Genomic DNA, 26,541 nt, shown 5'->3' on the forward strand with positions numbered 1-26,541 from the left:
CTCCAAAATATTAACAATTAGATTAGAGAAGGTATTGCCTCAAATTATTTCTGAGGATTTGACAGGATTTATTAAAAATCATTACTCACATTTTAATGTTAGGAGGTTAATGAACATTGTATACACTACTTCATCTAATACTCCAGAATGTGTTAATGTATTTCACTCAATGCTGAGAAAGCTTTTGACAGACTTGAATGGGAATATTTATTTAATATGCTTGAGAAATTTAATTTTAGCTCAAAATTTATATCTTGGATTCAATTGTTATATCATATACCTTTGGCTGCTGTATTTACCAATAATCAGAGATCCTCTTTTTTTTAGGTTTTTTTGAGATATAGACTGGGCTGTCCTTTAAGCCCTCTACTATTTGATATTGCCCTGGAGCCCTTGGCAATTGCCATTCATGATTCACCTAATATATTCAGCATTATTCATGGGGATGGGATACATAAAGTATTGCTATATGCAGATGACCTGTTATTATATATTTCTAACCCAGAGAATTCCATTCCTGCAGTATTAACACTACTTGCTCAGTTTAGTAGTTTTTCTGGTTATACATTGAATCTTGATAAGAGTGTGCTTTCCCCATTAAATATGCAAGTTCCAATTTATAGACAATCACCATTTAGATTGGTTACTGATTATTTTACTTATTTGAGGATTAAAATTACTAAGAAATGTAAGGATCTATTTCAAGTTAATTTTTTACTTTTAATTGATCATCTTAAACAACTGTTTACTAAATGGTCCCCACTGTCCTTATCTTTGATTGGTAGAATTAATGCTATTAAGATGTTCATTTTGCCCTAATTTCTGTATCTATTTCAGGCAGAATCAATTTTTATTCCTAAATCTTTTTTTTATATTATTGAGTCTAAAATTTCTTCATATATATGGCAGTATAGAAATCCCAGGTTAAGTAAGAAATATTTACAGAAATCAAAAAAGGAAGGTAGTCTGGCTTTGCTGAATCTTAGATTTTATTATTGGGCAATTAATATTCAATACTTAACATTTTGGACACAAGAGTTGGATGAAACTCAATCTCCACAATGGATGGGGTCGGGAGCAGGAGTCTGCACAGGGATTTTCACTGGCTTCTATCTTAGGAGCTGCGCTTCCTTTTGCATTTACTAAATTGAATAAAGAAATGATAAATCCAATAGTTAAACATACAATACGAATATGGTTTCAATTTCGTAAATGTTTTGGATTGAATAAATTTATTCAATAAATTTATCTTTATTATATCTAACTTTTTTTTCCAACCATCTAGAATTGATCAAGCCTTTTACTTTATGGAAAACAAAAGGACTAATATGCTTTCTTGATTTATTTTTGGATGATTGTTTTATGTCTTTTGAACAGTTGTCTAATAAATATAAATTGCCTAAATCACACTTTTTCAGAAATTTACAGATTAGAAACTTTCTGAATGCTACTTTACCTACCTTTCCGATATTGCATCAAATCAAAGTTACAGAAAAAAATTAGATTTAAACCCCTATCAGAAGAGTTTAATAGCAATTATTTCTGATTTGATTACAAAATACGTCTAGGTATATCTGATAAAATTAAGAATGAGTGGGAAAGAGAACTTCAAATATCTTTAATCTACAGAGAAATGGAAGAAAATTCTTAAACTAGTTAATACTTCTTCAATATGTGCCAGACACACTTTGATACAATTTAAGGTGGTTCATAGAGCTCATATATCCAAGGATAAGTTAGCTTATTTTTACCGTCATATAAATCCTGTTTGTGATAGATGTAATTCTGAAGTAGCTTCCTTGACACATAGGCTGTGGTCTTGACCTCTTCTAGGAGAATATTGGAAAGATATTTTTGATATTATTTCGGTAGTTCTGCTTGTTGAGTTACAACCTAATCCTATTACGGCAATTTTTAGACTACCTGTGATAGACTCCAGTCACTTATCCCCATCAGCTTGTCATTTAATTGCAATTGTGACATTAATAGCCAGAAGATCCATCTTACTTAAATGGAAAGATTCCAACCCCCCCCCCCCCCCCACCACATTTCAATGGTTTTCACAAACGATAGAATGTCTAAATTTGGAAAAAATTAAGAGCAGTACTATGGACCCTTTGGTTAAATTTGAAGAAATTGGAAGCCATTTATTCAATAATTTCATATGATGTAAGATGACCCTTTCTGAATCCTTTTTTAGTGTTTTTTTTTGTTCACGTATAGAGGAGCGCTGTTAACGACAAATTATAATTTTAACAGATGAAACATGGCAGCCCATTCTTTGTTTGTTTTCTTTTAGTTTAGTATTTCTTAGTTTAGGGATTTTTTCCCCTCTCTTTTTATAAATATCTTTTTCATGGTCAATCACTAACAGATTGAGAGGCTAAACTTCATTTGCTATTTGAAATATGTGTTTTTACATGTTAACTGTTATTAATGTAATCCTGATCTCTATGTACCATTATCAATATTGATATGTCTATTAATTTGAAATTTAATAAAAAGATTGAAGAAGAAAAATCAGGTTGGTGCAGGATTCCAAGAGTGGAGAATTTCTAGAATGCCTATGAGATGGAGTTTTAGAGCAGTTTGTGTTTGATCCCACTTGGGCATCGACTATTCTGGATTGGGTGTTCAGCAATGCCCAAAACTGATTAGAGAGCTTAAGGAAAAAGAACTCTTAGCAGCAAGTGATCATAATATGATCAAATTCACCCTGAAATTTGAGAAGAAGCTAAAGTCAGATGTATCAGTATTTCAGTGGAGTAAAGGAATGACAGAGGCTTGAGAAAGGAGTTGGCCAGAATTGACTGGAAAAGAACACTGGCAGGGATGACGGCAGAGCAGAAATGGCTGGAATTTCTGGAAGCAATTCAGAGGCACAGGATATTTACTTCCCAAAGAGGAAGAAGTTTTCAAAAGGCAAGATGACACAACCATGGCTAACAAGTGAAGTCAAAGCCAACACGAAAGCCAAAGAAAGGGTATGTTAAAGCAAAAATTAGTGGGGTTAGAGGTTTGAGAAGGTTTCAAAAAGCAATAGAAGGCAACTAAAAAAAATCAATAAGGTAAAGATGGAATGTGAAAGTAAGCTAGCCAATAATATCAAAGAATATACCAAACGTAACTTCATGTACATAAATTGTAAAAGAGAGACAAGAGTGAATATTGTACTGCTTGAAATCGATGCAGGAGAGGTAGTAATGTGAGTCAAGAATATGGTGAATGGTGAGTAAGTATTTTGCATCAGTCTTCACTGTGGAAGACACCAAGAGAATGGTGTAAGTTCCAGGTGCCATGGGTCATGAAGTGTGTGAAATTACCATTACTAGGAAGAAGGTTCTTGGGAAACTGAAAGTTCTGAAGGTTGATAAGTCAACTGGGCCAGATGGTGTCCACCCCAGAGTTCTGAGAGAGCGGGCTGAAGAGATTATAGAGGCATTAGTAATGATCTTTCAAGAATCACTAGATTCTAGAATGGTTCCAGAAGACTGGAAAATTGCAAATGTCACTTCACTCTTGAAGAAGAGAGAGGCGGAAGAAAGGAAATTATAGGTCAATTAGTCTGACCTCAGTGATTGGGGAGATGTTGGAGTCAATTGTTAAGAATGTGGTTTTAGGGTATAGGAGGTGCATAAAATAGGCTGTAGTCAGCATGTTTTTCATAAGAGAAAATCTTGCTAGACAGATCTGTTGCAATTCTTTCAAGAAATAACAAACAGGATAGACAAAGGATAACCGGTTAATGTTGTGCCCTTAGGTTTTCAGAAGGTCTTTGACAAGGAGCCATACATGAGGCTGCTTAACAAGCTATGATCCCATGGTATTACAGGGTAAGAATGGAAATTCAGGGAGAATTTTCTGGTTGGCTGTCAGTGTCTAGTGGCGTTTCACAGGGGTCTGTTGGGATCATTCTTATGTCAATAATTTGGATGATGGAATTGATGGCTTTGTTGCAAAGTTTGCCGATGATACGAAGATAAATGGAGGGGAAGGTAGTTTGAGGAAGTAGAGAGGCTTCAGAAGGACTTAGGTAGATTAAGAGAATCTGCAAAGAAGTGGCAGATGGAATGCAGTGTTGGGAAGTGTATGGTCATGTACTTTGGTAGAAAAATAGAAAGGAATGTCTATATCTTAAATGGAGAGAAAATACAAAAATCTGAGGTGCAGAGGGACTTGGGAGACCCTGTGCAGGATTCCCTAAAGGATAATCTTCAGGTTGAGTCTGTGGTAAGGAAGACAAATATGATATGGTATTCATTCCAAGAGGTCTAGAATATAAAAGCAAGGGTGTGATGTTGAGACTTTATAAAACACTGGTGAAGCCTCACTTGGAGTATTGTAAGCAGTTTTGGGCCCCTTATCTTGTAAAGAATCTGCTGAAACTGAAGAGGGTTCAACGGAAATTCATGAAAATGTTTGCAGGATTGAAAGGCTAGAGTGTGAGTATTGGAGCGCTTCAGGGATTGGTGCTGGGTCCATGATTGTTTTCCATTTATATCAATATCTGGATGATAATGTGGTAAACCTGGTAATTAAATTTGCGGATGACAAAAAGAATTTGTGTGAGACTGCATACAGAGGCCATAAGTTTCATTAATTGATTTTTTCTGAGCAAACCCAGAAAACATGGAGTGGATTGCTGTATCTAGATTAGAAGATAATTGATTTTTCAAGACATACAAAATTCTGAACCAACTCAGCATGTGAGGCAGCATCTATGGAGAGAAACTATTTTCCTCCTGGGCAGACCTGGAAGAATGGATTTTCACACAAAAGGAGGGAGGAACTTAATGGGTCAGGCACAATATCTTTGGAGGAAAATTAACTGTTAACAATTGGTGTTCCAGGTTGAGTCGGTCAGGACACAGTAATTTTCCTCCATTGATGCTGCCTGACCTGCTGAGTTCCTCCAGCATTTTGTGTGATCTAGATTTCTACTGCCTGCAGTCTCTCCTATGTCTCTGGAATGGATTTAGTCCTGGAGAGGATTAGGCTGCACCAGCAGGTAAATGTGGGCTTCAAGAGGAGCCTTGGTCTCAAGACCCAGACCTTTTCCTCTGTGGTCAGGTTTTGGGTCCCGGCCCCTGTGGGTTCCAATGGTCAATGTCTGATGATCCTGCTTTTGGGTCATCACTCTAGTAGGTCTATGGCATTGGGTCTCTTCATCAGGTTTTAAGAGTGTATTTAGCTGGATATAATGGCAGTCAGAAGAGGGGAATGCTTCTTCTGACAGATATGGGAGTTCAGGGAGCAATTGAGGGTCACTCTTGACTGCCTGGAAGACATGCATCTGGTTACAGCTCCTCTTAGACCGATGAATCAGTTAGAATTGCAGTTGGACTCACTGAGGATCAGACTGCAAACAACAGTGAGTTATGGATAATGGATGCAGGATTGTTCAGGGAGGTGGTCATAACAAAGTTTCAGCCAAATAACCGAAAAGAGGACTTGTAGCATTACCAATCAAGAAAAATGAAAGAGTTGCACTCAGTAAAGAAATATTGGAGAGCTCCTCCACTGGCAATATGGGGAAAGCTCAAAAATAAGAAAAGTGTAATCACTCTGGGGTTATCAGAAGCTGTAGGAGGCTGAATATGAATAAAACATTGAAGAAATTGTGGGGGGGGGGCATAAAATGTTCTTGGCAAGTAGGATTAAATAAAATCCCAAGATGGTTTACAGACATATATGCATTAAAAGAAGAGGATAGCTAGGGTGAGTGTGGTACTACTCAGCTATAAATGAGGACATTTATGCCTCGAGCCAGAGGATACTAACATACTAAATGAGTATTTTACATCAGTATTCATTGAGCAGAAGGGCATGGAGGACAGTGAGATCCATGTACCAATATACAAGGGCATCTTGTGATCAAGAAGGAAGTGATGTCACTTCTTTTTAAAGAGTGTCAAAGTGGATATATCTACCAGAGTCTGATGGGACCTATCCCAGAATTCTAAGAGAGGCAAGAGGGGAGATTGCTGGGTCCTTCATGAAGATCTTTGCATCCTCTCATACAAAAGTGAAGTCCAGGAGGACTAAAGAATAGCCAATGCTTTTCCTCTGCTTCAGAAGAGCAACAGGGATAATCCAGGAAGTTACAGCTCCATGAGCCTTGGACCAGTGATCAGAACGATGCTGCTCCCCCTGTATTCACTCAGCAGAAAACAAAGCTGTGTTGTGGTCAACTGCAGATTTCTGTAGCACTTGTGGACTCAGGGTCTGGACTTTTTTTTTGTGTGGCTGTGTTTTACTGATATCTTACATGTGTTTGCTATCTTGGGTGTGCTATATGTGCTTTGTGCTGTGTATGACTGTTGGTACTGTGTTTTGCATCTTGGCCTCGGAGTAACACTGTCTTGATTGGTTATATTCATGTCTGGTTGAATCACTCTTACACTCTTAAATTCAGTTCAGTTGAAGATAATGGAGAGGATTCATAGTGATTAGATTTGCTCAAATATGGAAATTCATGAGCTAATTAAGGACAGAGAAATGTATGCTGATCAGATCATGTTTTACAAACTTGTTTGAATTTCTTGAGGAGATGGCAAAGATGATTGATGAAGGTAGTGTAATTGATGCTGTGTCTCTATGGACTTTAGTAAGGCACCTGGCAAGGACCTTCAAGGTAGGCTGATACAGATTAAGATGGACTGGATGCACAGTATTTTGGTCACTCGTGGTGAAAATTGCCTTTCCACAGAAGAGGGAGTGTGGTGTTGCAGGAGTATTATTCTGCCTGAATGTCTGTGACAAGTGGTGATCCACAGAGGTCAGATTCAGTTTATTGTCATTTAGAAACCACATATGCAATGCAATTAAAAAATGAGACAACGTTCCTCCAGAATGATATCACAAAAGCACATGACAAAACAGACTACATCAGAAAATCCACATAACGTTTGGCAATCCCCAATCCAGAGTCCAGAGAGGCTGCTGCATATTAATATTGTGCTACCATCTTAGCACTTTCCCCGGAAAGGATCTCCAAATCCACCAGACAAAACAAGACCAAAAACTAAGCTACAAGACCTGCACAAAACCACATAGTTACAACATATAGTTACAACAGTGCAGATAACAGCATAGTTGATTTTAAAAAAAGACCATGGGCACAGTAAAAATAGTCCAAAGGTGTTAAAGACTATAAATTCAAAAGAAACCACCACACAGTTTCCACAAGCCCTCAGGGTCCCGATAGACACGTCATCCCACGCTGGCGGCGGAAGGGAATACCCCCGCTATGGACTTCCACGGCACCGCCCAACTCGGCCTCACAGACGCAGCACACACTGAAAGCGCCCCGACCGCAGCGGACTCCGAGTCCGTCGAACCTCCGAGCCTCCGACCATCCCCTCCGGTACAGCTTCTCCGAGGACCATCCTCTGCCAACCGTATTAAGACGCCCTCGCCAACAGCCACCGGCAACACAACCCCGAGGACTGGGGGCCTGTTCTTCTCAGCAGAGACCCGGACCTCACAGCAGCAGCAGCAACGAAGAGGGCCTTCCTGGAGATTTCCAGATGTTCCTCCATGCTCCCAGATCCATTTTTCATCAGATTAGGATTGCGCACGGCACCCCGCTTAACAAATAACAGATAATCAGCTCCGGAGTGGCCGCTGCAAGCTGCGTCGTGCCACCATCTTGGCTCCTCTGGTAGTGCTGGCAACTCTTTTGTTTCTGATGCAAATATAAATGCCTTGGACAAAAACATTGATTAACTGGTGACTAGAAGCACACTTTAATCTAGAAACCATCTGCACACATTCAGATGAGACAAGTGGTGGCATTGCAGACAGTAAAGAAGGCTGTGGACTGTTACAGGTATAAAAGGAAAAATGGCAGTAATCAGAGTGTCTAAGCTGACCTGCTCTAATTGTATGAGCTATAAGAAGAGGTAGGACAGACTTGGATAGTTTTCCCTGGAATGTGGGAAGCTGAGGGAAGACCGAATAGAAGTTTATAAACAAGAGAGGCATAGATAGAGTAAACTGTCAGAATCTTTCTCTCAGGATAGAAATAACAAATCTAAATAAGTGCAAAGTGTCTGTAAATAACAAATGGTGGGAAGTACAAGTCACCCTATGTGCATCAGAAATGTAAGGCAAGTTAATATTTACTACCGCAGAAAATTAATCATCTCAAAGAAGTGCTGATAGTACTAATGACAATAGCAAGATATTCTTTTTGTAGGTACTGTAATTGATAAAAGAATCAAAAATGATAAAGAATAAATTACAGGGTTCAGGGCTTTGAGTCAAGGGTGAATGTCATTGATAGGGTTGCCCTGTCTAGAACAAGCATGGACTCAATGAGCTGAAAGCCCTCCTAACTGTGTTACAATGAGAATGTCATCTTCTCTTGGAGGAAATGGTTCCTAAATGGGCAATGCCAAAAATAAAGACGAATAGATCACAATTTATCATAAAGGGAAGTAGAGAGACATAGTGTTTTCTGAATGGTGTTTAAAATCTCTTCATAACATCCTCAAAACTTAGGCATTTTGACCTCCTGTTGATAAATAAAGATAGCTACCATTAATCATATTGGTGCCAGACCTAATAATTCATTCTGTCATTGTTTACAGGAAGTCCTGAAGAAGCCAGAATCCAGGGAAGATGAGCTTTGCAATCATTGACTTTGGCTCATTTGCCTTGGGTAAAGCTCAACCCTCAGACAATGAAATGAAACGATTATCCACAGAGTTCATGAGGGAACTAAATAAAAATGGATTTGTTTACCTCAAAAACATTGGGATAAAAGAAGAGCAAGTATGCATTTCAGTGTCTCATTGTATATGTTGGTCATAATTCTACTGTATTTAAAATGTACTGTAGATGTGAACTTCCCACTATTCAGGATATTTACAAAGACAGATGTGTAAAAAGGGCCTGAAAGATCACTGGGGACCCAAGTCACTCCAACCACAAAGTGTTCCATCTGCTACCATCTGGGAAATGGTACCATAGCATAAAAGCCAGGACCAACAGGCTCCGGAACAGTTTTTTCCACCAGGCCATCAGAATGATCAATTCCTGCTGACACAACTGTATTTCTATGTTATACCGACTGTCCTGGTGTAGGTACTATTTATTATAAATTACTATAAATAGCACATTGCACATTTAGATGGAAACAGGAAACATAATGTAAAGATTTTTACTCCTCATTTATATGAAGGATGCAACTGATAAGGTCAATTCAATTCAAATCAATATGCATGTTAAGAAAAAACGTGAGTAATCTTGGTCTGCTAAGTAACTATATGAGAGGGCAATTACTTTTAGTTTACATATATGTTAAGTTCACAAGAAAATTGTACAGCATGCTTACTCATCTGAGAAGATAACTCATATGAAAATATATTGTATATAACATCTTTTAAAGTTTAAAATGCCATATATGATAATATATAAAGTATAAAGTTTGATAAATGTCAACTGATGCACATAAATATCAGGTGCAATAAATCACATGTACTGAGCAGTGAGATAGAAGGCAAGAAAAGGTAGCTGCTAACTCACTGGATTGTGAGCATGAGAATGGGAAATGATTTTGAATTGGGGCCCCAAAGAGATACTTTTTCCTCCAATCCTTCCCTACATTTTCCAATCCTCCAATCCTAACCTACATTCATGGGGAAAGGGTTGGAAGATTTCTTTAGCAGCAACACTTTAGTGACCTTCCTGAGTTATTGGTAAATTGAAGATTGAATAATGTGGGAAATACCACTAAAATTAATCTGAAAGAAGTTATCAACTTAAAGCTGTTTCACATGTATGACTTAAATGGAAAATTCTTGGCCTTTAGTTTACATGGATCTTGTCTGCAGATTAGCCTTCAATGGATGAAATTAACATGTTGTACTTTCCTTTTGAAGGAGGTGTTGCAAAAGCCAATGTTTAACTCCTCTGAGCTCAGTACAGAAGGATTATGTTGTGCAGTTACTCAAACAGTTGCAAAAAGGCAGCTTTAAAAACCTTTATTTTTTTCGTGTCATTGAATCAGAACTGCAGTGCCACTGGCTCTCTGGTTTTACCTGAGCAATTTCATGCTAATTTGTGGGGACAAATCCCAAGTACAACATTTAGAAATGAAGTTTATTATTGGTGTAGTTTCTCTCCTTCCTGTCACTATAAAATTTGCAAAGTTCTTTTGATAATTGATTGAAATCAGAATTTCCCCAAACAAAGAACGAAGAATGAAAAGGTCACAATGTTTTGCAATGTTGCTCTTTAAAGCAACAGCATAAATTCTTATCGAAATTCTTCAGTTTTTTGTTCACAGTGAAATATCATTTTTTATAAGAATAGAAAAGAGAAACTGTGGAAAATGAAGATGCTGGAAAATGGAGAGGAATCTTTATGGTGAAAGCAAATGTCGTAGAGCATAAAATGTTGGAGAGTTGTGACACAGTTAATTAGCTTTTAACTTGCTCATTCAGAAAAAAATAATACTTATAAATATTAAATCAATCATAATTCATAATTCTAAACAATTGCTCCTCAGGTGTTTAGAACAATGGACATCAGCACAAAGTTCTTCCTACTTCCTAAGGAGACTAAACAACAATATGCCATTTCAAATAACTCTGACATTCCACACCATGGATGGTATAATTTGGAGACTGAGAGGTAATATTCCCAAAACTCCTCCTCAAGCATAACCCCATTTTTGACACTGGATCTACTGTTAGGGAATCGGACAGGCCAGGTAACAGAATTGTGTGTAGGGGGATATTTTGGATCTAGTGATAGTAATTCCATTAGTTTCAAGAATTGACTGATAATCCCATACTGTAAAAGGACAAAGTGGGATACACTTTGTCAAATGCTTTCAGAAATGTTTCCTTAATTAGTACACAGAAGTCATAATATACTTGATTGGGACAGGGCAGGTGACAGAAGTTTGTGTAGGGAAACACTTTGCATCTAGTGATCACAATGCCATTAGTTTCAAAGTAAATATATATAAAATAGATAGATCTGGTCCATGAGTTGAGATTCTAAATTGGAGAAAGGCCAATTTTTATGGTATCAGAAATGATTGGGCAAGTGTGGATTGGGACAGGCTGTTTTCTGGCAATGGTGTATTTGGTAAGGTGGTCCTTCAAAAGCAAAATTTTGAGAGTACAAAGCTTCTATGAACCAGTCTGAATAAAAGGTAAAGGTAACAAGTGTAGGAAACACTTGAGGTCCTGGTTAAGAGATGCTTATGGAGTATAAGAAAGGCAAAAGAACAGTTAAGAAAGAAATCAGGAAGCTAAAAGAAGGCATGGAGTTGCACTAGCAGGCAAGGTGAAGGAGAATCCTAAGGGATTCCACAGATACTGTATGTTAAGAGCAAAAGGATTGCAAGGGACAAAATTGGTTCTCTGGAAGATCAGAATGATAATCCATGTGTGGACTGAAAACAGGTGGGAGAGATCTTTAATTTTTTTTACATCTATATTTAATCAGGAGATGGACATAGAAGTGAGACAAAGCAACACAGTTTCATGGACTCTGTACAGATTACAGAGGAGGAGATGTGTGCTATCCTGAGGCAAATCAGGGTGGATGAATCCCTAGGGCCTGACAAGGTGTTCCCTCAAACATTACAGCAATTTCCAGGGCAGTAGCAGAGATACTTAAATCATGCTGAACAACAGGAGAAGTAGCAAAGACATACTTGGTAAGCAGACAGTATTCAAAAGTGAGATTTTGAATGACAGGCTGAAGAGCAAGTCTAACATGTTTTGAGAACTGTCAAGATATTGGGGCCATGGTTCAGAAGAAGAAGATGGTGCAAAGCTGGTATAGGTAGCAAGGAACAAATAACACACTTGTGGAGAGTAAGAAACGCATTTGAAATCAGGAAGATAAGAAGGCATTAGGTTGCTCTAGCAGGCAAGGTAGAGGAGATTCGCAGGAGATTCTACATGTAAAGGGGGTTTCGTCTTTTTCTTTGTTACTGCGTATGTTAATGTGGTGAACTAGATATACCTGTCTGACTGCTCCTGTGGCTCCTCCCAAGACCCTGCTGACTGCCCCGGTGGCTCCTCCCACAGACCCCTGTATAAAGGCGACTGTGGCCTGCTGCTCTCCCTCATTTTCCCAGGATGTAGTTGTTCTTCAGTCAATAAAAGCCGATATCTCACTTCCTAAGTCTCGGCGTGAGTTATTGATGGTGCATCAATTTTATTGACTGAAAGTTACAACATGGAAACCGCTTTACGCCCAGAACGCCTAGACTTGGACCCCCAAGACCCTGGAGCAGCTCTTGCCTTTGAACACTGGCTGGTGTGCTTCCAATCGTACTTAGAGGAGGTTCGTGCCACCGACTCGGCTGTTCGGCACAAACTTCTCCTCTCGAGGGTCGCCCCAAAAGTTTATTCATTCATCAGGGACATATCCACCTACGAGGAGGCGCTTGCCGCCCTCAAAAGACAGTACCTGCGGCCAGTAAATCCAGTTTATGCACGGCACCGCTTGGCAACACGAAAACAGCGGCCTACGGAGTCGACTGCTGAATTTCTCCGCGAACTACAGGCACTCGCGCGGACTTGTGACTGCCAAGCGCTCACAGCGGAACAGCATAAGGAACTCTTGGTCCGAGATGCTTTTGTGACTGGGGTCCGGTCAGTGTGTATACGCCAGCGGCTGCTGGAAAAAGCTGATCTTACCTTACGCTCTGCGATAGAGACGGCCGATACGATAGAGGCTGCGCAGCTGTACGCCGAAGAGGTCCAGCCGCGCGATTCCCCGGTTCCGAGCGAATTCGCCAACGCCGCTGCCAGTCGCGGTATCTCAAACCCCACGAATTCGCCAGGTATGAAACTCTGTTACTTTTGTGGGCTTCAGAAACATGCCAGAAACAGCTGCCCGGCCCGCGGAGCTACTTGTTCCAGCTGTGGGAAGAAGGGCCATTTCGCCAAAGTATGTAAGTCTAAACCGCGCCCGGGGTCGAGCAGCGCTGCGTCTGAGACCTGGGGGCCGCCATTTTGCATGACCGGATGTGGACAACCATCTTTGCCGGCGTCACCAGGCCCCGCCCCCGACTCGCCATCTTGCATGCCCGGATGTGAGCAGCCAGCTTTGCCGGCGTCACCAGGCCCCGCCCCCGACACGCCCCGTTCAACGCTGGCTTCCGTGACCCTCGACCAAAGCGCCCCACACCAGCTCGCAAGGTCAATGATGGACATCCTGGTGGAGGGGCACAGGACTAGCTGCCTGTTTGATATGGGCAGCACTGAGAGTTTTATTGACCCGGCCACAGTGAAACGCTGTGGACTCGTGACACGGCCGGTACGTCAGAAGATCACCTTGGCTTCAGGGTCGCATTCCACAGACATCCGGGTGGGTTGTGTAGCGACATTGGTGGTGCAGGGCACAGAATATCGGAACTTTGCGTTCCTGGTCATGCCTCGGCTGTGCGCACCTGTGCTATTGGGGCTGGACTTCCAGAGCCACCTCGAAAGTGTGACTATGGCATATGATGGGCCCCACCCACCACTCACTGTCAGGAATCCTCAGTTTGGTGGGACTTCGCCATATACTCTGTTACCACACGCACATACACCCCGAACCCCACATCCCGCCCAGCACCATGCCGATAGCTGTGCTGCTGACACTATTTGCAACCTCTCCACCCTCAAGATCCCTCCCCCATCGCTGTTCACCAACCTGACCCCCGACTGTAAACCTGTGGCAACTAAAAGTAGGAGGTACAGTGCGGGGGACAGGGCCTTTATTCATTCAGAGGTGCAGCGGCTGCTCAGGGAGGGGATCATTGAGCCAAGCACAAGCCCATGGCGGTCCCAGGTGGTCGTTGTTCGGACTGGGCAGAAAAATAGGATGGTTGTGGACTACAGCCAGACCATCAATAGATTCACACAGCTTGACGCGTACCCCCTACCCCGCATCGCGGATATGGTCAACCAGATAGCTCAGTACAAGGTGTACTCGACAATTGATCTGAAATCCGCTTATCACCAGCTCCCCATCCGCCCAGAGGACCGCCCCTACACCGCCTTCGAGGCGGGTGGCAGGCTCTATCACTTTCTGCGCGTCCCATTTGGTGTCACAAATGGGGTCTCAGCAGCAGGCCACAGTCGCCTTTATACAGGGGTCTGTGGGAGGAGCCACCGGGGCAGTCAGCAGGGTCTTGGGAGGAGCCACAGGAGCAGTCAGACAGGTATATCTAGTTCACCACAGTTAATCAAAATGGCTTCTTTGTTTGTTAAAAGTAGGAATGCTTCTTTGTTGTGAGGGAGTGCTGGAAGCTTGTTTGGGTTAAAATTTACTGATAACGAGAATTGTATTCCTTTGTAAATCAATTGGGATTAATGTTGTTCTTTCTTCTGAATCTGTAAGCTATTGTTGGCGGGCTTTTGGGCCGATCGGCGCGAGGGGGTGAGAGAGAGAGGATGTGATACTGTAAACTGGGCGAGGAACGGACCCCAAGTGGGGGTCCGGGGCCAGGAGGTACCCCGAAGAGAGGAGATGAAGATAGATGTGCTTGGTTGACCACTTCAGGTGGTCCTGAGCTGCAAGTCGAGGAGTTCGGAGGGGATTGAATGGTGGCCAGAAGACTTCAGTAATTGAGCTCCAACGGTTGTGCACAAAGTGGTTTGGACTTTGATAAGATTGGCGCCTTTTCTTTATTTTTTTTCCTTCATATATACTGTATCATTATTAATCACTTAGTTATAGTAACCTTTATAAATTGTACTCATTTAATCGCATATGGTGTACTGTCTGTTTTTGGGCGAGGCGGGGACATCACACAGCATCCACACCAGCTGATTACCCAGTTTGGCGGGGCCGAAGGCTGCTCCCCCTAGACGAGAACGAGCTGAGCGAGCCTGAGGCAACCCAGGGGTTACATATGGATATACTAAGAGCAAAAAGGTAGCAAGGGACAAAATTGGTCCTCTTGAAGATCAGCGTGGTCATCTGTGCATGGAGCCGAAAGATGAGAGAGATCCTAAATGGATTTTTTCAACTCTATTTAATTGGGAAATGGACACTGACTCTATAGAGTTAAGGCAAAACACCCATGAAACCACGGACCATAGATGGATTACAGAGGAGAAGATGCTTGCCCTCTGTGGCAAATTAGAGTGCTTAAATGAAAATGAACCAATGGACCCAATCTTACAAAAGGTAAGTAAGGTTGGTCCCGGGTAAAACCAATCCCAGACCTTCACTACTATTCACTTCCTGCCACTCTGAAAAAGGCCCTAGTCTAAAAATTCCTCAGCTATTTTTCATAGTTAAGTGTTTATGCACTTTAGTTTACTTTTCTCTTGGCAACTAAAGAATATTGGTGCAGTACTTTCTCTATCAGTGGATTAACTTGTAAAAGTTTTAATTCTGATAAAGTTGTGTCACCTGTGAGATTAATGGGAGAAACAGACTGTGTAACAATTCTGAATGTTTGTTTAAACAAATATGAATATTCTTCCCTTAACAGATTAAACAGAGAAGATGACATTGAACTGAAAGAAGCCTTTAATTTATCAGCTTTGACTTCAAATGATGTAAGACCTCAAAATTCAGGTTGAGTTTGCTTTGGTATTCCATGTTGTTGTCTACAGGCCTGAAACCAGGCATTTCCTGCTACGTCACTGGAGGAAATTTTACTCTCCAACATGTGCAAGAAGAAAACTTCTCATTTTAGCCTAATATTCAACTTTTCCAATACAAAAGGAAAAATAATGTAAAACAGATTTGAAGTCAGGAAATTGTAAAAATAAGATTTGCAGGCCAAACAAGATTTGTGGAGAGTTAAATGGAGTTAACACCTCTGATCAATTATTTTGTTTTCTCTGCTCACCTCCAGGCCAACATGCACTTTATTCTTGCAAATCTTTATAGTTTAAATTAGCCCAGGAGCTTAAGCATTGGTGCTTAGCACTAACCTGCAAAAATGCTCTTAACAGTAATCCTCAGTGATTGTGGTGTGACTTTCCCCTTTCTCAACACAGTTACTAATGCCATACAACAGTGAAGACTTTAGATGAACATTTAAAAACTTGCTGGGATGAGTCATTTAGAAATATTCAAAGTTTAACACAATATGACAATATAAACAGATTTCAACATTTACATGCAAAAGCAAAAGTTTAAATATAAAAGATATGCATTAAAATATTTTAGAAATACTTGACTTTAGAATATTCATAGAATGAACATTCTAGATCTAGAAAATTGGTTTAATGCTACTTAATTTACTGGGCAGTAATCATACGCTCTTACTAACTCACTTGAACTTTGAAAAGAAGTGTAGAACAATCAGGTTTGAATTGGTGCTGGTTCAAAATCAATCCTAGTTCAAGATCTGAGGGTAATTCCAATGGAGAAGGCTGCAAACAATGCATCTTGTGAAGGAATCTGGATACAGCTTTAAAACTTGCAGGTTTTTCTCAAAGAACACAAAGTTGCTGTCAGTAACAAATCATACTGACAGTCACCGAAGATAGTATCACACCCCAGAGCTACTTCAAAACCTGCAGGAGCAGAAATTCCTTCCCAGCTATTGTTGTGTAATGCCCTGGTTCACTTTTTTTTTACTGTTATGCTGTGTGTATTTCATTTTGTGCTGTTTTGTGCAAGCTGCTGGTTTTCCACTTATATTTGGGTTAATGTTGAAGATACGAGATGAGGAGACAGGTCTGCCATCCAATTAAGATGGTCGAATTGAAGGAGAGGTTTCTCTGGTGAGGGACACTCAGGTTGGGCTTGGGGTTTTTTTTTTGTGTGGTTCGAGGGAGAGGAAAAGAGAAGACGCCAGAGAGAAGGATTCGACCCCCCGCAGCAGAACCGGGGTGAGATCGATTGAGGATCAGTGACGGGGAAAACCATGAGCTCCAACTTGTGCATCTTAGACTGTTGCACTAAACTGGGCCCTTTTCTTTTTTTGTTTCTTTTCTTTACTAACCCTCTAGTCAAATTAAGAACTATAAAGCTAAATCTTTTAATTGTATGCAGTGTACTGTCTGTTATTTTGTGGCACTCATTTGTAACAGGGTAACGAATTAGACAGCATCCACACAAACAGGGAGTTTGGGGTGGGCTTACCCCTCAATCTCACATGTTTGGCGCAGCTGGAGATTGTCTTCCCCAGACTCACTCAGCCGAGGAACCAGAGTGTTTCATTGTGGGGGCTCATTCAGGATCAATTTTGTTGGATGCTGTGTGATTGCCCTGAGCAATGATCCAGAGGGTTGTGCATTTAAGTCTGTGCTAAACTATGGTCCGGTAAAGTAATTGCAATATGTGGTTATGGATGTTGCAGGGGCTGAGTGGTGTTTCAAATCCTTGGGTTATTTGTGAGGAATGTGTGTATATTGAGTGGGATAGACACTCATATCCCTGATGAATTGTTAATTTGAGCTTTAAGTACTGTTAAAGTCTTAGGAACAGTTATGATTGTGAAGTGGAGATTTGATAAAATGGTGGGCAAAGACTTTTGTTTTAGTCCAGACTAGTGCGGATGTAATGGCTGTGGAACTGCCTGGTACTATTGGGGCCCCAGGAGAGGGGGGACCGTGGGCTGCCCATACTTTCTGGGAGGAGAAGAGTGTAGGAGAGCAGGCTGAATCGCAAGCTGAGTCTCCCATAGCTGGGTGGAGACTTCAAGGACAGAGTGCTCTCATTTCCGCAGAGTGAGGGGAAAGAGTGCTCTGATTTGGAATGTCTAATGAGTCTCCCAGTGAAGAGTGGTACATTTCAGTTGGTATCAGCCCTTACCTCCCCGGCGAATACATGGCCCAGTGCCCAGGCAAAGTGTCCTAGCTATCAAAAGCTGAGTATGTTCTCTGGAGTGAAGCCCACCCCTGAGGGAGAAGGGGAGAATGAGACTTGGGCGGAGCAGAGTTGTAGAGGAGTGGCAGAGCTCTGATAATGTAAAACGACAGCAACTGTTTGAAATTTTGAGAGGCCTTGTTGCTGATGTAGTGAGAGCCGTAAAGACACAGAACCCCTTTGCCTCCTCTGTGGCCTGCATGCAAGTGCTAGAAAAGCATTTTGGTGCAACGGGAAGCCTAATGGAGCTCATGACAGGGTTTCAGAATATGTGTCAGGAGAAGGGGGAGAAGCTTTCTGCCTATATTTCTTGGCTAGAGAGGCAGCTAAATTGCTTGCAGCACAGAGCGGCCAGTCAGACAGCTGTAGCGGATCAGTCAGGAATGGACCAATAGCAAAAGGTGCCCAGTCCCAGGACCTGATCCCTTGGGTTCTCTGGCTGTCTCGTAAGATGAGCCTCCCTTCCTTGTTTACTGAGCTAATCAGAGAAGTACGAGAAGGGGAGAATGCATCGCAGCCACGGGGCGGGGTGCGCCTCGGTCAGCAGGGTACAGTCCTTGGTAGTGGCCCCTGCATTGCCCACCCCGGGGAGTGGTAGAGGAGATCGTGGCAGAGTTGAGAACAGAGATGTCCCGGTTGTGATCAGTGGGTGTGGGCCTCCCCATGCAGTGGAGCTGATAGGGAACAGACTACATAGAGGACTGCTAGTAGCCGGGGTCTCACAAGAATGGGAGCAGCCGGTATTGTTATAATTGTGGTGAAGAGTGACACTTCAGGCCTAAATGACGGGAAACCCCTTGGAGAGTGAGCCCCAAGTACCTAAGCAGAGAGATATGTCGGGAGACTTAGAAGAGACCCAATGAGGGAATGGCTTGGCGTCTTGGGGGAGCAGGTTCCCAGCAATATATCAAGGAACACCATGAAGCAAAAAACCCTATTCCTGAAGGCTTAGTGGGACCAAGCACCAGGGTATTGCTATGGATAGAGGGTATTTATGTTAGAGTCATACTTGACACAGGCTCACAGGTCACTTTGCTGTACCATTCATTTTACAACCAGTATTTGACACATTTACCATTGACACAACTCAGTGCACTAGAGATCTGGGGTCTTAGTGCAGGTGATTTTCCGTATGATGGTTATTTGTCAGTGAAGCTGGAGTTCTTGGCAGCTGATGTCGGAGTGGCTGAGGTCCTTGATATATTAGCACTGGTTTGTCTGGACCCCGTTGAGAAGGGCGGAGTTTCAATTCTTCTGGGGACAAATACTCCTATTGTGAAGAGACTAATTGGAGCCTGCAAGGAGAGAGCTGGAGAGAGCTTTCTGAAAACATTGTCCGTTCATCTGGTGTTTCAAACTGCTTTCAGGGAAGTGCATGGCCACACTGGGCCAGTTAATGAGCTTAGACAAGGGACTCTGGTGGATGCTCCAGAAGATCATGAAAAGGAGTCGGGAGAGCTTGCTGGGGAGGCTCGAACTGCAAAAGCCCTCGGTTGTACAGGCGAACAGGATGGCAGTGATTGTCAGGAACACTACGAAGAGGGAGGTCACCTTCAAGCGGGGGATGCCCCTGGTGCACCTCTTCCTGGTGACAGCAATGTCTAGTGTCCCTGTGAGACAAACCGGGGAGAAACTATCTGTAAAAGGGGGAAAGTTGACCGCTGAGTCATTCAACTTTGGGGACTCGCCAGTACCTGTGGGTTGGAAGAGGAGGTTGGTAGAGAAGATGTTGAAGCTGGAAGGTGTCTTTTCCACTGACGAGTTTGATGTGGGTTGTTCCAAGAGCACTCATCACACTATCCGGGTGACCAAGGACATTCCATTCAGACAGATGTCACAGCAACTGGCCCCTGCAGAGGTGGAAGAAGTTTGGCAGTATTTGTGTAAGTTGAAGGAAACTGGAATCATCACTGAGGCCAGGAGCCCCTCCCTATATGTCCCTAGTAGTAGTGACCTGAAAGAAGATTGGGAAGGTATGGATGTGTGTGGACTATCGGACTCTGAACAGGTGCACCAACCCTGACCAGTATACGGTCCCAAGGATCGAAGACGCGCTGGTCTGTCTGAGTGGTGTAAAGTGGTTCAGCGTGCTGGACTTGAAGAGTGGATATTAACAGATCCCTATGAGTGAGGTTGACAAAGAGAAGATGGCATTTATAGGTCCACTGGGATTCTTCCAGTTGGAGATGATGCTCCAGGGCATATTGGGAGCTCCTGCAACTTTCCAGCATGTCATGGAGAAAATGGTGGGAGATATGAACTTGCTTGAGGTATTGGTGTATCTGGTTGACCTCATAGTGTTTGGATTCACCTTGGAGGAACATGAAGTGAGGCTCATGAAGGTGCTGGGCTGCCTGAAAGCTGGAGGGTTAAAACTTTCCCTGGACAAGTGCCAGTTCTGCAAGATGTCTGCCAACTATGTTGGGCACATAGTCTTGTGGAATGGCGTAGTTACAGGTCCATATAAGATAGAGGTGGTGACCACATGACAAAGCCCCAGACTGTGAGCACTTTGCACTCGTTCCTTGGGTTTTGTGGGTACTATCACAGGTTCATGAAGGACTACATGAAAGTGAGTCACCCTATGTTGCCTTTAAGGCATTTGTTTAGTTTATTATATTTTCGCTTTAGTAATTCGTTTGTTATCGTTTTCTAGTTAAAGTTAAGATTGTTTAAAGTAAATTCGTTGTCTGTGATATATCGCGGCATGTGATGATGTCACTCCCAGTTTCGCCGTGTCTTGTGGGAAAATACCGGTTTGGAGAAACGGGAAGGAGGGGGCTTATGTGTGTGCAGGATCAGCGCGAGAAAAGTTTTCTTTCTACGCACTAGAAACATTAGTGAAGCAACGTCGTAAGTTCATGAGATAATCGATATGTTGAATTTAAAATGTTAACGCTGATTCTGTTAAAAGTAATGACGGTTGATAAAGTTTGTTTTTTGTTATTTAAAAAGTTGCGGATAGTTTGTGTTGAAGTGTATTTAAAGCCAGTCGATGACGTAGGTAGATTCTGACTGTATGTTGCACTTTAATGTAATATAGTTGTTGTAGTTTTACTTTTGCAAGTATTTATGATGTAAATGTGATGACAAGAAGGAAACAAATACTGTATATATTTTGTATTGTTTTAACAACAGTTTTCACTATACGTTAATGTGGAAGAGTGAACAGTAAACGGTTAATCTTACTGGGACCGCCTCATAGATTGGTTTATGCTTGGTGTTTAGTTCAGAGTTCTTTTACACCTGTGTGAGAACACTACACACCCTATAAATCAGCTTCTGTGCGGTTACCCTCCCTTGGGGAAGAAAGGTAGAAGAACAAAAGGAGAGGAAGGTAAAGATTATCTTTGCCCTTTGGAGCCTTTGGGAGTGAGATGGGATGCGAAATGTGAAGAGGCTTTTCAGTTGCTGAAGGAGCTGCTGACACAAGTGCCTGTGTTGGCTTTTGCAGTCCCCCGATTGCCGTATGTGCTGCATACGGATGCCAGCAGAGAGGGTTTAGGTGGTGTCCTGTATCAGGATCAAGGCACAGGGTTGAGATTTGTTGCGTTTGTCAGCTGGAGTCTGTCACCCTCTGAGAAAAACTATCCCACGCACAGGTCGGAGTTCCTTGCTTTGAAATGGGCTGTGGTGGATAAGTTGAGTGACTACCTCTATGGTGCCAAGTTTGAGGTGAGGACAGACAACAGTACCCTAATTTATATCCTGACCTCGAAATTGGATGCCACAGGCCATCGGTGGCTGGCAGCATTGTCCGCCAATGATTTCAGCCTGAAGTACTGGCCAGGAAGTAGGAACATTGATGTTGAGCTTTGTCCCAACATGCACATGAAGGGCTGGACAGGGACAAAGAGTGGGAGAGCGTTCCTGCCCCAGGAGTGAAAGCCATGTGCCAGTTTTCCATCACAGTGAAGGCAAGGGCAGGATCAAGCGGTGGATCAATTGGCAGCTTCTGATGCCCCATTCTACAAGCTTACTGTAACCTGACTGCTCTGAAGACAAACCACTTACCGGAATTGAGTCCTGAAGAAGTGGCAGCTGCTCAGCGGGATGACTTGGGCATCGGTACCATTTGGTCAGCGGCTGAAAAAGGAGACGTGGCCCAAGCAGAGAGGACAAAACTCACTGTGGTGTCTCCGTTACTGAGAGAATGGCCCAGTTTGGAGTCGAGGAACCAGATCCTATACTGGGTCACATCGCCTCCTGACCGACCTCGGCATTCTCAGTTGGTCCTGCCTGAGAGGTCGTGCAGGATTGTGTTGAAGACACTTCATGATGATTCTGGACATTTGGGGGTTGAATGAAGCCAGAGGTCAAAGAGTACTGCAAGTCGTGCATGCGATGCATACGGAGGTAGATGCTGCCTTCGAGGGCCGTTCCGTTGTTCCACTTACAGACTAAGGGGCCCCTTGACCTGGTGCGTATGGATTTCCTGTCAATAGAGCCAGATGCCAAGAACATGGCGAATTTCTTGATCATCATGGATCACTACACCAGATATGCAAAAGCTTTCCCTACCAAGGATCAGAGGGCGTCCATGGTGGCCAAAGTGTTATGGGAAAAGTATTTCATTTATTATGGCCTCCCCAGGCGGGTACATAGAGATCAGAGATGGGATTTCGAGAATAGGCTCATGCATGAGTTTCTGAGCACGCTTGGAGTCGAGAAGTTGAGGACTACGTCTTATCACCCGCAGGGTGATCCCCAGCCCGAGAGGTTTAATCGGACCTTGCTAGACATGCTCGGTACCTTGGAGATCAGCAAAAAGAACAAGTGGAGTCAATATATTGGACATCTGGTCCACTGCTACAACAGTGCATGAAATGAAGCTACTGAGTACTCGCCATATTATCTGATGTTTGAGCGTGAGGCGGGGTTGCCCATCAACCTTTGTTTTGGGACTGGTGAGGAAGATCTACCACCAAAAACTTAACTGAAATATATGTCTGATATGAGAAGGGAGCTGAAAAAGGCATATGAATTAGCTGAGGTTGTGGCTGCCAAGCAGAATCAAGGAAATAAGAGGAGGTATGACCAAAATGTTAGGTTCTCCCTATCTATGCCAGGAGACCAAATCCTCATAAAGAATTTGGGGCTACCTGGGAAGCATAAGTTGGCTGACTGCTAGGCGGCTACGCCCTATGCAATGGAGAGTCAGATGCCAAATGTACCAGTTTTCTGGGTGAAACCAGAGGATGGGAATGGGCCTGTCAAGATTCTCCATTGGAACCACCTTCTACCTCTGGGACAAGAGGTGCAGCTTGTCCCAGAACCTGAGCTAGACCCTACACCTAATATAAGGACTTTGGACTGAAGGACCACCTGCTGGAAAGTTTAGACCGGCCCCCACCCCTGAATTGGATTCGGACTCGGAGGATGAGGATGTGGTATATGTTGCTTTTTGCTATCTCCCCACTGACTGAGGAAAAGATTCCTAACCCTTCTCATGCTGAGACAGGAGAAATCAAGGGGACTATCCGTGGACCAGCTAGGTTTCAGCGGGACCAGGAAAGGGATTAAGCAGAGCTCAGCCAAGTGGTGGGTGATCCGGGTTGCTGGAAGACACAAGTGAAAGACCAGAGGAGGCCTCACAATATAGACCAGAAGTATCCAAGGAGTGTCTGAAACCGAAGAAGCAGATGATGGGGTAAGGAGATCTCAAAGAATCAGGAGACCCCCAGATAGGCTGGCCTATGTAGCACCGGGGGAGCAGAGTGCTATGGCTATACCCCTAGTGATATATGACACTACCCTTTACAAATGGATTGGAGGTGCTGGCATCACGGAATTCTTTTGAAAGTGGTGGAAATAAGATGAGGTGACAAATTCTTTGAAGATCATGAGGACATGACTTTTTTTGGTGGGAGGAGAGTGTAATGTCCTGGTTCATTTTTTTACTCTTATGCTGTGTGTATTTCATTTTGTGCTGCTCTGTGCGAACTGCTTGTTTTCCACTTATGTTTGGATTATTGTTGAAGATAAGAGATGAGGAGATGGGTCTGCCATCCAATTAGGATGGTCGAATTGAAGGGGAATTTTCTCTGGTGAGGGACACTCAGGTTGGGCTTGGGGTTGACTTGTTATGTGGCTCGAGGGAGAGGAAAAGAGAAGACGCCAAAGAGAAGAGAAGAGGTCGTAGGATTCGACCCGGAGCGGGACCGGTGTGAGACCGATTAAGGATCAGTGACTTGGAGAAAACCGTGAGCTCCAACTTGGGCATCTTAGACTGCTGCATTAAACTGGGCCCTTTTCATTTTTTGTTCTTTTCTTTACTAACCCTTTAGTCAAATTAATAATTATAAAGCTAAATCTTTTAATTGTATGCAGCGTACTGTCTGTTACTTTGTGGCACCCATTTGTAACAGGGTAACGAATTACACAGCATCCACACAAACAGGTGGTTTGGGGTGGGCTCACACCTCGATCTCACATGTTTGGCAGAACTGGAGATTATCTTCCCCAGATTCATGCAGCCGAGGAACCAGACTGCTTCAGTAGCAAAAGGGAGAATGTAACAGATGTTTCACTGTTCAAAGTTCAAACGATTGTTATTATCTTAGAACTTACATATCACCGCATACAACACTGAGATTCTTTTTCTGCAGGCGTAGTTAGCAAATCTGTAGAACAGTAACTGTAAACAGGATCAATGGACAATGAACTGTGCAATTCAAATAAAAATAAATAACAAGCATGAAATAGCAAGGTAAAGAGTCCTTAAAGTGAGACCATCTGCTGTGGGAACACCAGAAGTAGAATGAGTGTAGTTAACCCCATTTGTTCAAGAGCCTGATGGTTTAGGGGTAGAAACTGTTCTTGAACCTGGTGGTGTGCGTCCTGAGGCTTTTGTACCTTTTACTTGATGGCAGCAGCAAGAAAAGAGCATGGCCTGGGTAGTGAGAATCTTTGTTGATGGATGCTGCTTTTCTACAGCAACGTGCTCAATAGTTGGGAGGGTTTTACCTGTGATGCACCTGGCTGAATCCACTACCTTTTGGAGGATTTCTGCTTGAAGTCATTGGTGTTCCCATACCAGGCCATAACCAATCAATACACTTTCCACCACACATCTGTAGAATTTTGACAAGGTTTTTGATGATACGCCGAATCTCCTCAGACTCCTAAGGAAGCAGAGGCGATGTCGTGCTTTCTTTGCAATTATATTTAAATGTTGGTTCCAGGACGGCTCCTCTGAGATAGTGACACCAGGAATTTAAAGTCACTGACCCTCTCCATCTGTGATCTTCCGGTGATTATTGGCACGTGGACCTCTTGCATTAAATTTTGAAGTTCATTTTTATTGACTGGTGGAATTAGAGTCTGTCATTTAAATTCTACATCCAACTCTCAATCATTTAAATTTAGTCCTGGCAGCTGAGGATTAATTTAGAGCCATACAACATGGAAATAAGCCCTTCAGCCCACTGATCCATGGCAACTGCATTGCTCAACCAGTTAGTCCCATCTGCCCATGTTAGGCCTGTAGTCCTCAAACTCTCTTATCCATGTAGTTAACTAGATGGCTTTTAAGTGTTGTAAATGAGCCCACCTCAAACATTATTTCTGATGGCTCATTCCAGATATATACCACATTATATGTGAAGATGATGCCAAAATATCCATTTTAAGTCTCTAGCCTCTGATCTTACACATAAGCCCTCTTGCTTTTAGCACACTCTGTATTGGAAAATGTCTGTATTTTCACATTGTCTATGCACTCATGATCACCATTTTGCTTCCTACCACTAAGTCAATTCTGAATCCGATTCACTAATCCAGTTTAAACCATGCTGTTTCTCTGCATTCCATCTATGGCTTTTACACATTCATACTTATACTGAGAACGAAAATCACTGTGACTGAAAAGAAATGAACAAATTATCTTCTGATTTGTTTTAGATCAGAAAAATATTGATTCCATAAAATTGTAATTCTACAACAAGTTGCCATCTTTGTCTTCAACAAGCTCCATCTAAGGAGATCCTTCTTGAACATGCTGCTTCACACATGACTACTGTTCTGTACCAGCAGCAATAGACCACAAACTGAGTCAGATTTCAATGTTAAAACCACTATCTTTATTAGTATCTACTCAAAATATAGAAAATTAAATGAAATATATAGAAGTTAGCAGTGTTATGCGTGTATATGTGTGTGTGGCTCCCAAACAGTCAAGTTTAGGAACAGTTCTTAAAGTCTTAAGATTAAGATGGCAAAGTAGAAAGATACAGTAATCCACGGAATAAATGATGGGAGAGATTTGTAAATCCACATTAAAATGTAAAGAGAAGGCAATTATGAAGAATTCCACAGATTCAAAGCTGGGCAAAGAAAATAACAGTCGCCGAAGATCTTATCCGTTGAGTCATTCCGAAATCCACATCGAAATATCACCAGGTGACAATCACGAAATATCCTTTCTTCCAAGTGGTTACCACATAACACACCCAAATCCAGGTAAGGGTCAACAACAGTGGTCCAACAGGATATTCCAACAAAATCCACATGCGGACTATATGAAGTGACAGTCACACATCCAATGCACGGTGTGCCATTGATCAACCCAATCTTTTGGGCATGGGAAAGTATTAGACTTTACCAATTTTAAACAAGCTCCTACTGGCAGCTTGCAGTCTACAGCCTGTCCTCCCTCTCTCTCTCTCTCTTCACACTACTGAAAAGCCCAGCAGTCCATCGCAGCTTGTTATACTGATATCATAGTCCCACCTCATCCAGGCGTCT

General features: G+C 42.5%; 1 protein-coding gene across 2 annotated transcripts in view; it reads left to right on the top strand.

The window, feature by feature from the left end:
• LOC140729544 (uncharacterized) overlaps window positions 1-26,541 on the top strand; it is a 60,547-nt gene that overhangs the window by 20,207 nt on the left and 13,799 nt on the right. For both annotated transcript variants that reach the window (XM_073049388.1, XM_073049389.1), the window contains exons 2-4: window positions 8,595-8,778; window positions 10,517-10,641; window positions 15,464-15,530. In XM_073049388.1, coding sequence (XP_072905489.1) covers window positions 8,626-8,778; window positions 10,517-10,641; window positions 15,464-15,530 — 345 coding nt within the window. In that variant the 5' untranslated portion in view covers window positions 8,595-8,625. The remainder of the gene's footprint in view (window positions 1-8,594; window positions 8,779-10,516; window positions 10,642-15,463; window positions 15,531-26,541) is intronic.

Source organism: Hemitrygon akajei, chromosome 6, assembly GCF_048418815.1.
Source record: "Hemitrygon akajei chromosome 6, sHemAka1.3, whole genome shotgun sequence".
In the NCBI taxonomy this organism is placed as follows: Eukaryota; Metazoa; Chordata; class Chondrichthyes; order Myliobatiformes; family Dasyatidae; genus Hemitrygon; species Hemitrygon akajei.